The following is a 15,724-nucleotide window of genomic DNA, read 5'->3' on the forward strand; positions in this document are numbered from 1 at the left end:
CTGGCTTTTAGGGATAAGGGTGCTGCAGTTAGGCACCCGTTCAGTGACTCTGTCGGGGCTTACATCCGAACCCCCCACAAAACAGGATTCTGGCGTGCACGCCGACGGGACCATACACTATAATGGTGCCTACAGAGCAAACTTGCGCTCTGACATGCATCATTTTAAGGAGTGTATGCCTACTGGAGACGGGCACTCAGACGTAGTAGAATGCATCTGGGTGTCCGCCTCCACCAGGCGTATACGCCCGAAAATGTTGCACGACAGAATTTCCATTAGCCCTGTCGGCACCTGTGAGGGCACAGCTTCTAATCTTAATTAGCCAGGCGTCTAAATTTGTTAAGCCAGGAGAAATATACTATTGTGTTTGTGTTGACTTTTGAATTTATGTGTATTTCTTTGGTGGATCAAGAAGGACAGACCAGTATTTGTATAAACCTGAATGTTGACATTTGAGTTGATATTTACTGCAACTTATTGTATGGAGGACAGCGACTCAGTGTTGGGGAACAATGATGTTTGCTAAAATGCTAATTACATATTGCACTAGGCCAGGTAGTTGTTGATTTACAGAGCAGGGGGATACATACTATGCAAATTGAATAATTGCTGTGACCCTGTGCTGGGGAGTTATATGGCTGTGACCTTGTGTTGGGAGGTTATATGGCTGTGACCCTGTGCTGGGAGGTTATATGGCTGTGACCCTGTGTGGGAGTCTCTATGGCTGTGACCCTGTGTGGGAGTCTCTATGGCTGTGACCCTCTGTGGGAGTCTATATGGCTGTGACTCTCTGTGGGAGTCTCTATGGCTGTGCCCCTGTGCTGGGAGGTTATATGGCTGTGACCCTGTGCTGGGGGGGTATATGGCTGTGACCCTGTGCTGGGGGGTTATATGGCTGTCACCATCTGTGGGAGTCTCTATGGTTGTGACCCTGTGCTGTGGGGTTATATGGCTGTGACCCTGTGCTGGGGTTTATATGGCTGTGACCCTGTGATGGGGGTTATATGGCTGTGACCCTGTGCTGGGGGGTATATGGCTGTGACCCTGTGCTGGGGGGTTATATGGCTGTGACCCTGTGCTAGGCGGGTATATGACTGTGACCCTGTGTGGGAGTCTCTATGGCTGTGACCCTGTGCTGGGGGATATATGGTTGTGACCCTGTGCTGGGGGGTTATATGGCTGTGACCCTGTGCTGGGGGGTATATGACTGTGACCCTGTGCTGGGGGGGTATATGGCTGTGACCCTGTGCTGGGGGGGGTATAGGGTTATGACCCTGTGCTGGGGGGTTATATGGCTGTGACCCTGTGTGGGAGTCTCTATGGCTGTGACCCTGTGGGGGAGTCTCTATGGCCGTGACCCTGTGGGGGAGTCTCTATGGCCGTGACCCTGTGGGGGAGTCTCTATGGCCGTGACCCTGTGGGGGAGTCTCTATGGCCGTGACCCTGTGGGGGAGTCTCTATGGCTGTGACCCTGTGGGGGAGTCTCTATGGCTGTGACCCTGTGGGGGAGTCTCTATGGCTGTGACCCTGTGGGGGAGTCTCTATGGCTGTGACCCTGTGGGGGAGTCTCTATGGCTGTGACCCTACAGCTCCTGGCTCGGGTCTGACTGAGCGGTCAGCAGCAGGCTACTAGAGGTCCACGACAGACTCAGCTTCAGCACCGCGGATAGCGCATGCGTGACGAGCTCACTTTCCCCTGGTGCGATTCCCCAAACCACGCCCCTTAGCAACGACTGAGCGGCCTCGTCCAGCCGGCTGTCAGGGCCGGTGACGTCACGTAGTCATGTGCCCCCCGACCCACGTGGTGAGGTGAAAGCGTTCGTCCCCCTGCTCCTCCCTCTCCCTGGTCAGTGGGAGACTTCCCAGCGGCTGAGGAGGACGGAGCTGCTCATGATAGCGGCGCCCGCTGCTGAGCCATGATACGCCATGAAGGCAGGAAGGGAGCCTCTAGTAGCAAGTCCTCCCTGGACGGACTGGACGAGACGGAGGTCAGGAGCAGATACCCGGCCGGCAAGTCCCTGCTCAGGGGGGAGAGCTCCAGGACCACCACGGAGTCTGAAGTGTTTGATGATGGCACCAACACTTTCTTCTGGTGAGCCGCCTGCAGGGCTGGTGCCCGGGCATCATGGGGGCTGTGCTTGTGCCAGGCTGGGGCAACCTGTGGCTGCTCCTTGTAGTACTACTGCCCCCAGCGTTGACAGTAGAGTGTGGGGGCTCCTGCCTCCAGGGAGTTAGGCCCTGGCTGTGGTCTCTGCACTCTCACACAATGCCCCTCTAATAGTGCTGGAAAGTGGACTTGATTCTGGGGTCTCCAGGGGTGGGGAACTACAACTCCCAGCATGCTGCAGGCTTCACAGCACTGGAGAGCGACAGGTCCCATCACTTCATACAAATCCCAGTGCTGGAATTGATGAGCGATACAGCAGATCAGTGTGACCCCAAAGTGATAGGTATCCGGGCTAGTAATGGGGGCCGTCATCACCCCTGCACAGCCAGGCCAGCCTGTAATAATGGTGGTGGTTGTCCCCCCCCCCCCCCTCCCCCTGCATAGCCAGACCAGCCTGTAATGATGGGGGGGGCCATCGTCACCCCCCCCCCCCCCCCGCATAGCCAGGCTGGCCTGTAATAATGCGGGCCGTCGTCACCCCCCCCCCCCCTGCATAGCCAGGCCGGCCTGTAATAATGGGGGCCGTCATCACCCCCCCTGCATAGCCAGGCCAGCCTGTAATGATAGGGGCTGTCGTCACCCCCTCTCCCCCTACATAGCCAGGCCCAACCTGTAATAATGGGGGCCGTCGTCACCCCCCTGCATAACCAGGCCAGCCTGTAACAATGGGGGCTGTCGTCAACGCCCCCCACACGCATAGCCAGGCCAGCCTGTAATAATGGGATAATGGGGGCCGTTGTCACCCCCCTCTACATAGCCAGGCTAGCCTGTAATAATGGGGGCCTTCGTCACCCCCCCCCCCCGCATAGCCAGGCCATCCTGTAATAATGGGGACCGTCGTCACCCCCCCCCCCGCATAGCTAGGCCAGCCTGTAATAATGGGGGCCGTCATCAGACCTTCATAGCCCGGCCAGCCTGTAATAATGGGGGCCGTCATCAGACCTTCATAGCCCGGCCAGCCTGTAATAATGGGGGCCGTCATCAGACCTTCATAGCCAGGCCAGCCTGTAATAATGGGGGCCGTCATCAGCCCTTCATAGCCAGGCAAGCCTGTAATAATGCGGGCTGCGCCTGTGTCCAAGGCTTCACCTGCTAGTGATGAATGGCGTCTTTATGAAGAGTCAATAGTGATGTCTCCATTGTTACTGGTAATCTTCAGGGACATTCCCAACTTGTGCTGGATGGTCCCTGGGGGGCTGACAAGCTCCTGCTTTATTATATCAGTTGAGGATGGATGTGGTGACATTCTGTAGACCACCTCAAGGGCAGACATACTATTGGTGCAGGGGCCCAAGACCTCCAAAGCAGGTGGAATTGTGCATTATGATGAGCTATTGGACTGCACAGGGGTCCTTATCTGTTTGTCTACCAGTAGACCACCTAATCCTTGGAGTATCAAAACTTCTCTGTCTGAGTCCATGTAGTAATCTGGTCAGTTACTACCAATAATTATCTTCTAATCTGTATTGTGAAGAAATGACCTTGTGTATGATCCCATGTAGCGTGCATGCGTCCTAGAAGTCTACACGGGGCCATACACACGAGCAAAGCTGCTGCACCCACTAATTGAACCAAAACTGGCCGACTGCCCTGTGTGTATGGGGGCTCCTGAGTCTCCCCTGATAAATGATGGCCGCCGGTGTAAGAAGGATGGGACTTGATGACATTCGTTGTTCGAAAGTCACCGGAGTCTGGCGGCAGCTCATTCTCAGATGGATTGCACGGTTGGCCATGCTGAGGCTGTGCGTGGCCATCGGCTGACATTGGTGGCTCTTGTGGTACAGATCTCACTGCTGTGGTTTGTTTTTATTGGAAACTACAACCCAAATGTGAACTATGGCTGACAGGCTGGTGACACCTTTTGGGGTGGAGGAGATCACATTGGCGATACTCATTTTATTTAGCAATCTCTCGATGTCTATGTATGAAGCCATTCCGCTCCTGAGATGGCCGGTTGATTGTTTCTAGGTGCTGTTTCTTGGCCGGGTTAGTGATCTCTCTAGATGTCTATGTATGAAGCCATTCCGCTCCTGAGATGGCCAGTTGATTGTTTCTAGGTGCTGTTTCTTGGCCGGGTTAGTGATCTCTCTAGATGTCTATGTATGAAGCCTTTCCACCCCTGGGATGACCGGTTGATTGTTTCTTGGCCAGGCAGTCGCTCTGTATTACTTGGCTTTACACTTGTTCCCGCGTCCTCCAGTAGCTCTCACTTGTCCCTGTAGTTCTCCTCCTGGCACCTGCTCTACTTTACTGACTTGTAATGGGATGTAACTCGCTGATAACGCAGCAAAGCAAACAAAAAGCCGATAAAATCATGACCTTGAAACCTGTAATCGATATTGTGCTCCTGTGATTGCAGAATGTGGTTGCGCTAAAGATACTCAGTGTATTATATGGTGTCACACTGTGTATAATAAATATCACTAATATTATAATTTCCTAAGAATATCGCAGCATAATCAAGACCTCTTCTATGCCTGGAAATAGGGTTTGTCTGCCAAAACTGCAAGACAATGAGTCCATGTGTAAGGCACAGTCTATATTAAAAAAAATATTTTTCCTGTAAATTTTAGTTCCTTTTTTTTTTTTTTTGACTTTAATGAGTTTTATAAATTTAGAAGTTTCCACTGAGCATAAGTTAAGAACCAATAAATTCAGCGAATCTTCGTGAAATTTAGGTTATGTATACGTGACATCTTTGCTGTGTATTTTACATAGCGCTTTGCAGTACCAGCATAATCAATGAGATTTCTGAAATTTCATGCAAACGCTGTTTTTTTTATTTTTTTATTATTTATTTCTATTGTGTTAAATTCGCAGCATTTTACAATTAAGCGAGGACATGTACAGACAATACAAAGTAACACAGTTCAAAAGTTACAGGAGGAGAGTCCTGCTCACAATCTATAAGAAAATAGGGGGACACAATAGGTAGAACATGCTGTCATGTATGGTCCAGCCATCATTATAATAATATGGGGTTATGATATAAAGCTGCGTGTTCCGGTCCTCTGCCCGTATCTGTCTCAGTACAGTTACTAAGTGCTGTTGGGTGCATTGAGGATGAGGAGGTGGATGAATCAGAGGGACCAGATTGTGAGGAAAATTTGGAAGGGGGAAACAGGGAAGAGTTAGATTAGTGGAGTGAGGCGATAGGCTTGCTTTAAAGAGATGTGTTTTTAAAGCACACTTGCAAATGTGGGGGCTAGATATTAATCAGATTTGTCTTGGGAAGTGCATCCCAGAAAACTGGCACAGTATGAGAGGAATCTTGGAGACGGAAGTGGGAAGTTCAGATTATGGAGGATGATAGTCTTAGATCAGTTGCAGAATGGAGAGCACATGTAGGGTGATAGAGATGAGTGATGACTAGTGTTGAGCGAGTATGTTCTGTCCGAGTATGCTCGGGCCAAGCTCCGAGTATTTGCAGCTGCTTGGTGATGTGTTTGAATCGCTCCCGTGTGCATGATTTGTGACTGTTTGACAGTTTTAATGCATGTGAGGAATGTCTATTTCTTACACATTCCTCACATGTAATAAAGCTGTCAAACAGTCGCAAATCATGCACACGGGAGCGATTCAAACATATCACCGGGCAGTTGTAACTACTCGGTGCTCGCCCGAGTATACTCGGAACAGAACATACTCGCTCAACACTAGTGATGACATTTAGAGTGGTGCAGAAGTGTGGAGAGCTTTGTGGGTGAGAGAGATGAGTTTATATTGTATTCTGTAGCAGATGGGTAACCAGTGCAATGACTGGCATAGGGTGGAGGCATCTGTGTAGCCGCAGGACAGAAATACTACCCTGGCTGCTGCATTCAGGACAGAATGGAGAGCAGAAGGTTTGGTAAGAGGGAGACCGATCAGAAGAGTTGCAGTAGTCCAGACGAGAGTGAATAAGAGCGACCGTAACAGTTTTTGCAGCTTCAAAGTGAGAAAAGGATGAGTTTTGGAGGTGTTTTTAAGATGCAGGTGACATGAGGGAGTGATTTGATATAGGGAATAAAGGAAAGTTCTGAGGCCGATATGACCCCAAGACAATGAGCGTGCTGCTGGGGAGTTATCGTTGAACCACCCAAGGTAACTGCAATATGGGTATAACAAGGTTAGTAGAGGAGGGGAAAAACGAGACGTTCAGTTTTGGAGAGAGTCAGTTTCATATAAAAGGAGGATATGATGGAGACAGCAGACAGACTATCCTGGTATTTTGTATTAAGGTGGGGGAGATGCCAGGAGAAGAGGTGTATAATGGGGTGTCATCAGCATAGGGATGGTGCTGGAAGCCAAATCTGCTAATGGTTTGTCCAATAGGGGGCAGTATGTAGGGAGTCTAGTGTCTTTTCTGCCTGTATTTTCAGTCCTGCTTCGTTTTGCAGCTCTTTTCACCCATTCAAATGAATAGGAAAAATGCTGCAAAATGCACATATTGTACACAGCATTTTTTCCTGCAAAAAACGCCATGTGAGAATTGAACATTAGAGGTAAAAAGTCACCCATGTGTCTAACTTGTAGGACATTTTTAATTTGTAAGCCGCAATCTGATGAACTACGACTCCTTTTGATCGTGGTGAATGATGGGAATTGTCAGTTGATTGTCTGGAAAGTTTCCTCTGGGGATTAGTCTATTATTCATGTGTACACAATGTGCAGGAGATGGTTTAGGCTTAGACCTGTGGGAATACTTTCTCTTCATGACAATGGATACGTATGATTTCCGCTTCAATAAACCTTTACATTAGGAGCCATTTAAATGGATATATTGGGCTCCGCTAATGCTCTGTCATAGATCCTGCAGCTCAGAAGCTGTGTTAGAGCAGTGGTCATTATTTTTCCCATTGACTTAGAATGGGTCTTGCTGGGTCTCAAATTTTTTAGTGAGTTTTGCCATCAGTGTCAAAAAGCAGCAAAAACTGAAGGGAACTTTAGAGCCTGACCTTCCAAATGCATGCCACCACCGATTGGCGGCTATGGCTGCGGGCACCCTACTGGCACTTACATTTTCCTTGGCAATGATGTTTTAGCCAAAGCTGTAGATTGATCTTAATCAAGTGAATGGTGGACATTTTTCTGAGTCTTCTGGACCGCAAGATTATACATGACGTCATTGCTGCTGAAAAGGAAAGTCACAGAGACCAGAAGAGAACACTGAAGCTTTGGGGGATTTTAATATTATTTATTTTTATTTTTTTCCCCTTCATATTTCATGCCATCAGTTGTTTTAATCCCACACATATGCACGTGTCTGCATGTCTGTAGGGGGCTCATGAAATAAGCTGTGCCCTCTTTACACACGGCAGATGCCGGCTGTGTTATATAGCCGGCATCTAGCTGTAACAGCAGCGACCAGAGCTAGCTCCGATCACTGCTGTTAAATCATTTAGATACTGTCATTCAGTGACAGCGCCATGTAAATGCTGGTGCCCATGGTCACTGGCTCCAATCTACCTGCTGCAACATGATCACAGGGTGCTAGATCGGTTACCATCGGAGCCGGGGGCTCGCTGAAGGGCTTCATAGGAGACCATGAAGCCTATGACTGGGTGGGGCCTTGGGCTTCATGAGAAATTCTCATTTATACTGTGTATTGCTAATGCGGTATTGCCGTGTATATAGTATTAGTGATTTAAAGGATTGCAAGTTCAAAAATGAAGTTAAAAAAATTATTATTTTTTTTTTAAATATACAAACCTTAGTTTAAAAAATAAATGAAAAATTAAACATTTGGCATTGCAAGGTCTGTAATATCCGATCTTTCAGAAAATAAATGTGATCAACCCATTTGGCAACAGTTAGAAAAAGAAGAAGAAAACCATAAAGCCAGAATGGCCATTTTTTAGGGTGCTGCGCTTCTCTTTAAAAAATGCAAGATAAATCAAAATGGTGTATGTACTTCCAAAATAGTATCACTAAAAAACACCAGACCTACATGGCTCCATACACAAGAAAAACAGAAGTTATAGGTCTGAAAATGGGGACTAAAGAACTTTTATTTATTAACCACTAAATTACCAGAAATGAACTACAGGTTTGGTATATTTGTATTGACCTGAAGAATTATTTCGCCAGGTCTATTTTAGAGAGACCGGCATAAAACGAAACTGAAAAAACAATGGTGGAATTGCTTTATTTTATTTCACAATTTCATCCTATTTTGGAATTTGTTCCCATTGTTGTTCTGTGCTTTATATGTAAAAATGATTGGTGTCACTCAAAATTACAGCTGGTCCTCTTTAAAAAGAAGCCCTTGTATGGCTGTGTCAGCGAGAAGCTAGAAGAAGGAAAAAAAAAAGTTCTAGCTTTAGAAGAAGGGAAAGGAGAAAAAAAAACAATCGCAAAACCTAAAAATCTCCCGGTCCTCAAACAGGATAAGAAAAGCATGGGAGTTTTCAAAAACTGCCAAGCAACGTTTCCCATGAGCTCCAGTGCTCACAAGCCCCAACTAATCAAGTTTTTCAGGATTTTTTGGGGATTGCACAGGTGAGAGAACATGTGGCCATTTCTGATGCCTTGATGATGCCATCGCTCATGTAATGCTAAGAAAATCCTGAAAACATCATGGGGGGGCCGTGAGGACTGGAGTTTGGAGAAACCGTGTTGGAGGATAGAGGGCTGCACTCTGGGATGAAGGTTCTGGTGCTTGAGTAATGTCCCAACACAACATCGTGCAATGCAGTGACTTTACTCCTCAGTGGTAAACCCAATGTGTGCGACTACTGACCTACCATCAATCATCTGCAATCTGATGTTTGACAGTCACATGAGATGACCCTTTTTATTAATGTAAAACTGTATTAATCCGCTCAGTTTTGAGACAATGAGACCTTGCGTTGTGGAGCGTGCGACTTGTCTCTTCTGGGTATTTCTTCTATATTAGTGGAGACGTAGAGCAGTCACTAAGACTCGGAGGAGTTCAGCAGCTGGGGTGGAGTGAGACCTAATGACCTGCTCCTGTAATATGGCCTGGTGCTCCCAGCCGCCTGTACCTGCTATGTTCAGCCTGGACTCTGGTACATTTGCTGTCTCTAATTCTTGGCCAAGTGTTGCTCTTCCTTTGCTGAGTCTTGAGGAGAACGTGTGAATACCACCGTCACCTCTCCTACAGGATGTCTTCTGCTCTACTTAATGAGCACTGGCGCTGTGTCACAGCAAATGTGTCCATATTAATAGATAAAATGCCTTCACGACTTCTCATCTTCACACAAATGAGTTTCTCAGGATCATAAAAATAGCTTTTCTGCTCAGATGTTGTCTTCTCTTGCCCTGTAATTGTCTGCGCTCACCACTTTGTAGCTCTCGCGGGTGGCACCTTGGAGAATTGGCGTTTGGCATGTGCCTGCTTCTCTTGAGATGTTTCCCAGCTCTGGTTCAAAGACTACATGAAAGCACAGGCTAATAACTGCTTCATTTTTTTCCCCTTTTTCTTTAGTCTTGGCCTACACTTAAAATTTGTGATCTCCCCTCGCCAAGAATTAAAGTTATACTAATCGTACAGTGGCCACCATGACGTTTGGGATGTGCAGATGTCCTGTTTCTGTCGTATCATACTTGCAGTTGCTTTCTGTAAGGTTACATGGCTCTTTACATGACGAATATTTTACAAAAGTTGCATTCTTGGCATCTACTTGAACAGTTTAGAGAGCTCCATGAAGAAGGAACTGGCAGTGCTCAGCAGTGTGCCGAGTGATTGCTTTCCAGATCTTGATCATGGTGTCTTTAGCAGCCGAGCAGCTCTGCGTGCTGCCAGTCTGCTGTGCATAGGTAATCCTGTATTATATTGCCTAATGTATGTGCACCCTTAGTTATCATAGCCGCGTGTTCTCTGCATATCTGCCCACAATGGTGAGCCTACTGCAGGTGTTTATATTCATCATTTTTCAAGGAATTGATCTAAAACACTGTTTTTGGCATTACGATTTTTAGGCAGTAGCTTTCTAGTATGTTATGGGTACGAGTTTGACCTCTTTTCTGTATTCTTGGTTTCCACTGGTTTCAGGTGCATTTACTCTGCAAGGTGATCCTTAATGAGTATTGTTAAGAACGTTGGTTTCATGATTATCCTGCAGTGTCAACAAGCTGACAATCACCTGATGAATCGGCTAAACACTCGTACGTGGGGTGACATTTCTTTTGCAGTGTAAAAGATCATCGTCCTTGGACCTTTTGTCTGTTCATGTAATATTAATGAACTATCCTTTAGCTAGGTCATCAATATCAGGAGTGGTCAGCCTGGAGCGGCAGCGGTCGGCGGAGGCAGCCGCTGTGGCCTGGAGCGGCAGCGGTCGGCGGAGGCAGCCGCTGTGGCCTGGAGCGGCAGCGGTCGGCGGAGGCAGCCGCTGTGGCCTGGAGCGGCAGCGGTCGGCGGAGGCAGCCGCTGTGGCCTGGAGCGGCAGCGGTCGGCGGAGGCAGCCGCTGTGGCCTGGAGCGGCAGCGGTCGGCGGAGGCAGCCGCTGTGGCCTCACTAATCTGATACTGTTGACTTATCCTAAGGATAGATAATCATTGAGGTCTTTCCATTATTCATAAAGGGAAGAACATGAATACCTGCATTCCCTGTAAAATATTAATTTCCACACTGCCTCCATAACTGAACTAGTGGGAGGAAGAAATGAGACCAACATAGATCGGAGGCCTTATACTTGCCATTTGGGTGTGAGTTGGGTAAATTACTGTATAATAAGTGACAGTGCGGACCCCAGGTCTTGTACGATACCAAGCCCAAGCTTCATTAGTCAGTGTGTATAGGCACACAGCTTCGCTGTGCCACAAAGCTGTATGATTAGAGGTGGCCATATCTGCGGTTATGTATTATATTGTGTGAAATTATAGTAGGGTTACGGGTATATGCACATCCATGGCAGCTCATATGATGCCGATTTGTGCAGAAATGACCGCCCACCAGGCACAGAATTGTCCACTGCCAGTTTAAAGTGTTCTTCATTAAGATGAGCTGTAACACGTTAGTAGAATTGCAATGTGTAGGTGCACATTCACACTGTGGCCATGTAACCGAACAAAGGATGAATGAAAATGAGCAAATACTCTGCAGTAAGTAAACTAATAGTAATAGTACATGGAAATAACATAGGGACTTAATTGATGCTATTTGACACCAAAAAGGGGGGCAACTCCCCTGTATGTACAAAAACCTAAAGCAAAACCACTGCCCACGTTGTGAATGTGCACCTACACATTGCACTTATACCAACATGTTCCAGCTCATTTCTTTGGTTTTGCTTTAGTTTTTTGCACTTTCTACATACATGGTCTTGGCTCCCCCTTTTTTTTGGGATGGGCTTTTTGTCTATATTTTGAGTCCTGCTGTCACATTGTGAGAAGTACAGGAGTTGGGGACCATCCTGGATCTGTACACCTCGTCGCCATGGTACACAGTACACTGTATTATTGACATGTACTACTGCTGTTTACTTACTGCAAGGTATTTGCTCATTTTGTTTTTATCCCAGGTTTTTACTTCAGGAAGAGACATACATTGAATGGGATTAATCTGCATGTGGACCCGCAGCACTACAAGCTGTGAATCCACAGCAGTAATCATAGGGTCAGCTTTGGATTTTTAGTCTGCAGATAAGCAAGTACTTGCCAGGTTCTTCAACGTGAAAAATCAACCAGGCGAAGCCAATGTGCACATCGTTTTTGGAGCAGAGCAAAGACTCCACAAACTCATTCAAATCTCAAAACACCTCAAAAACTTTACATTTCTGGTCCAAAAACTCAGGGAAAAAAAATCTGTGTGCACATAGCCCAAGGGAACGTCATGTCAGGATCATAATTAAAATAATGAATAAAAAGAATAACCTAACTTATTAGTGTAAAAATAGAGTTATAATGGGTTTCCTGGGCATTGTAGACACGGAAAGAAGATGGAACATGTGCAGATATCTCATATAAACAGATGTATATTGTATTCCCTGTGCTTGTTCGGAGGGGAATGAACATATGAAAGGTGCAGATTGCAGTGGCGTGAGCAGACGTATCATATATACAGGTGCTTTCCTTTCCCTTTTAGTTAGGAATGAACACACAAAACGTATGATCTATAGCAGAATAATCCCATCCCCCATGTAAATGGATATTGTATTCCCTGTGCTTGTTAGGTGGGCAATGAGCATGGACTAAGTGCAGTCTATAGTGACTTGTACATTCTCCATGTTGCTTATGCTGGTCAGTACTCGTGATACTTTGTATATCAATGGATTATATCACTAATGGGCCAGGATATTGTAAAACAGGTCATTTGCTCAAGACCTCCAGATAAGGGGTGGTGCTGGACCACAGCCTTTACTTCAAGTGATTGACAGGTCTCTCCCTGTGTGTACAAGAGAGAGACCTGTCAGTCACTTAGAGGAGCGCTGGGAAGAGCCGGCCGGATCTTTAGAGTATATTTTCCCTGCCGCACCGGAGCGTCTCGGAGAATTATATACCCGTCTGCCATCGTGCTGCCCGCTGTTTGGGCAGCATAAATCATCGGTCCGGTTCTCTTTAACTATAAACTGCACATATTCCACCTCTACGATGCCCCGGAAACCTGTTCTACCTCTGTTTATTCATGCATTAATAAGTTCTGCTCCTTCCTATTGTTCATTCCTTCATGTCACAATCTATTAATTGACAGATTTCCTTCCACCCCCTGAGTCAGAAGCAAGTAACGGTTGATGAACATGGAGCTGTTTGCACCCTGCCTTTATTGATAGTCCGGCCGCGAGCCTCCGCTTCACACTTGCTCACTTCTGCAGCGTTGGACCCTGGCGGCCCAGACGTCGGCTTACTGTAATAGAGCCTTCCCTTCTCCTGCAGGGCTGCCCCCTCCGACTTCATTAAGATTGCTCTCCTCCTCAGGAAACCTACTCATAAATGAATTAGTAGGATGAGCGCCATGCTTTCAATAGCTTGGATTAAGTGGATTGAGATTAATGTTCTGGATAAACCACTTCATGTTAACGTGATGCGTCCTGCAGACAAAACAGTATAAAGAGCAGCTCATAAGCCCCCTCCTAATATAAGCCCCCTCACTGTCCACCATGCTCGTACATCCTGATCCCGTCTATTATTCATCATCTGCCTTCAGTATAACCTCCTCTTAGTGCAGACTAATGTGCATATTATATTACTAAGCCTACTGGGGTAGTAGGACGGCTGAGGGGTAACCCCTGTGAGAGCTGTAACAGTGGGCTTACCAATATGCATGGCATTTCTGCCATTTCCATGTGTAGTCAGCACAGTATTACTTTGTTTGCCCCCTCTTGCTGTAATATGTAGGAATTCAGGATCAGACTGTGCAATGTTTGTGGTCTGTAACCATATAGATGCATAGATCTGTATAGGAGCTGTATACACTAAACGGCACTGCATGGCTTTTTTTTTTTTTTTTTTTTTTTTTTTAATTGCAAAGTTCCTTCATTTTTTTTCTCTGAATTGGACTGAAAAGCAAAAATATTCCTTTAAAGTGTTTAATCAGCTTAAAAAAAGTTTCTTGTCATTTTAGCTTATAACATTTGCATTTTATTGTAGGGGATCTGTCAGCAGGAGTTTACTATGTAATCTGAGAGCAGTGGGAGCCGGGATCAGAGCTTGTAGCTGAATATTGAGACGTATGCTCGTCAGCAGGTTCATATGTATGTATAATATATGAATATATGAGAGCAGCATGATGTAGGGCCTGAGACACTCGGACCCTGATTCCAGCGATGTCACTTACTGGGCTGTGTTGTTTCAATAAAATCAGTGTTTTATCAACAGGAGATTATCACTACAGGACTAGTTGTCATGTAGTCCTCCTACAACGTGTAGCCACACCACAGATTAGAGGATTTCTGCCTAGGTCTGCGTGGGAGAGTATCGAATGTGCCACTCTGAGCCTTCACCCACCTAAAGATATAACTGACTGCAACATGGCAAGCCAACTTGGAAGCCCTCTGTTTTTTTTTTCCCCCTTATCATACAGCCAGCCATTTTGAGAGGTAGTGGAACTTCTGCAGTTTATAGTGTAGTACATTGGGGACGAATCTTCAAAGCTTTTTTTTCCCCAGATTTCTGTCGAAAGAAGCTTTGACTTCTGGTGTTTTGATACCATTCTTGCCCCAGCTCTGCCAAAGTGGGCGAAGCTTGGGGTGAATGAGGGTGTGACTGGGCGTGGTGACCCCCTTCATGAAGAGTGGGAGCGGCCTCTCTCCACCCACCGGACGGGCTCTGGATAACTCATACATACCCTTCGGTCCCGGCTCAGAAACTGGCGAATCCCCGCAGTGCAAAGTGCGTGAGCTGGGGGGGGGGGGGATTCATAACTCTGCAGTCGCACAGTGATCGATTTTTGGACCGGACAACCCCTTTTAAAGCTTCGTCCACAAAGGACTGATGTGCAGCAGATTGTTCCGCTAACTTACCAGCAATTTGGATGAGGTTTTCTAAGACCAGCATGGACGTACTATTAGACCGGGGTTTCTAAAGATCAGTTTAATGCCTGAGCCGGACATGACTGATGCTAAACTTCTGCCCTGGTCCAGTGTCCACACCCGAGTCGGTTGCACGTAGCAGTTTCTCATCCAGTTCTCGGCTCTTGCACCTGTCCGGTGCCACAGCTGATGTCCCGGAACAATCCCATAGCAACGTATAGGATCAGTTCTGACATTTAGTTCCACTGGAGCTGAATAAATGGTAATGGGTCATTGGGTTGCTTCCCTTGGATTTTATTATTTAGACCCAGTTGTAGTAATGATTTTCCCAACTGATGCATTTCTGACATTGATAATATCCAGTCTATCATTTCTGGAACATGCTGTAAATGTACTTGTGCTGACTTGTGCATCACTTCCAGTAACTACAAGGCTCATGATGCTGTGATTTATAAGACCAGCGCTACGTTGGCTGAGGAACATCTCCTCGGAGTCCTCATGTCCTGGGCCACACAAAGTAATGATTGTGTGCAGCCGTCGAGTGTTGGTCACCACGTGATCTTTCCACCATTCTCCTTGCAGCTCTTTATAATCCAGTCTTTTTGATGTCATGTAATCGATTAATTTTAAAGGGGTTGTTTGCGAGTTGGACATTGAGAGAAAGAAGTCTGTAAGACTACTTGGCCTCTTGTGTCTCTAGGCCTACAGTCGTAGATCAAGGCTTGTTACATGACGTTTTTACTATGGGTGTGTTGGGACATTATGCAGTTTTATTTTTTTTACCGATTCCCAGTTTCTTTAAGATGGAAAACCCCAAAACTTATCATTTCTTATCCCTTCTGGTCAGCGAACCTGTTGTGAATAGAGGAGTCGCTGTACCATCATATACTTTAGAGCCATTTAAATCTCCATTCGAACAACAGAGATCGAGGGACAACTGAATAATCATGTGTAAAATTGTTTTGGGGGCAAAGATTTAAGTAGGGGTATATTTCCTAATTATGTTACTGTTTTCAGACCTGGTGTATTTAGATACTTGCTGGATGGAATTGGCATTGGCTAGTAACAAAGTGCTATTGCCCAAATCCTAATAAATGGCGACGTCTACATCCATGAGTCTCGATCACTTCTGAATACCGTAACC

The 15,724-nt window shown here is 46.4% G+C and overlaps 1 protein-coding gene across 1 annotated transcript in view; it reads left to right on the top strand.

The window, feature by feature from the left end:
• Positions 1–1,816: 1,816 nt before the first annotated feature.
• PTDSS2 (phosphatidylserine synthase 2) overlaps positions 1,817–15,724 on the top strand; it is a 60,286-nt gene continuing 46,378 nt past the window's right edge. Inside the window, exon 1 of the mRNA XM_073658049.1 lies at positions 1,817–2,092. Within this exon, the coding sequence (XP_073514150.1) occupies positions 1,917–2,092 (176 nt within the window). The 5' untranslated portion in view covers positions 1,817–1,916. The remainder of the gene's footprint in view (positions 2,093–15,724) is intronic.

The sequence above is a fragment of the Phyllobates terribilis genome, unplaced genomic scaffold (assembly GCF_046119375.1).
Source record: "Phyllobates terribilis strain yellow unplaced genomic scaffold, ASM4611937v1 Scaffold_13__5_contigs__length_258822181, whole genome shotgun sequence".
Lineage (NCBI taxonomy): Eukaryota > Metazoa > Chordata > Amphibia > Anura > Dendrobatidae > Phyllobates > Phyllobates terribilis.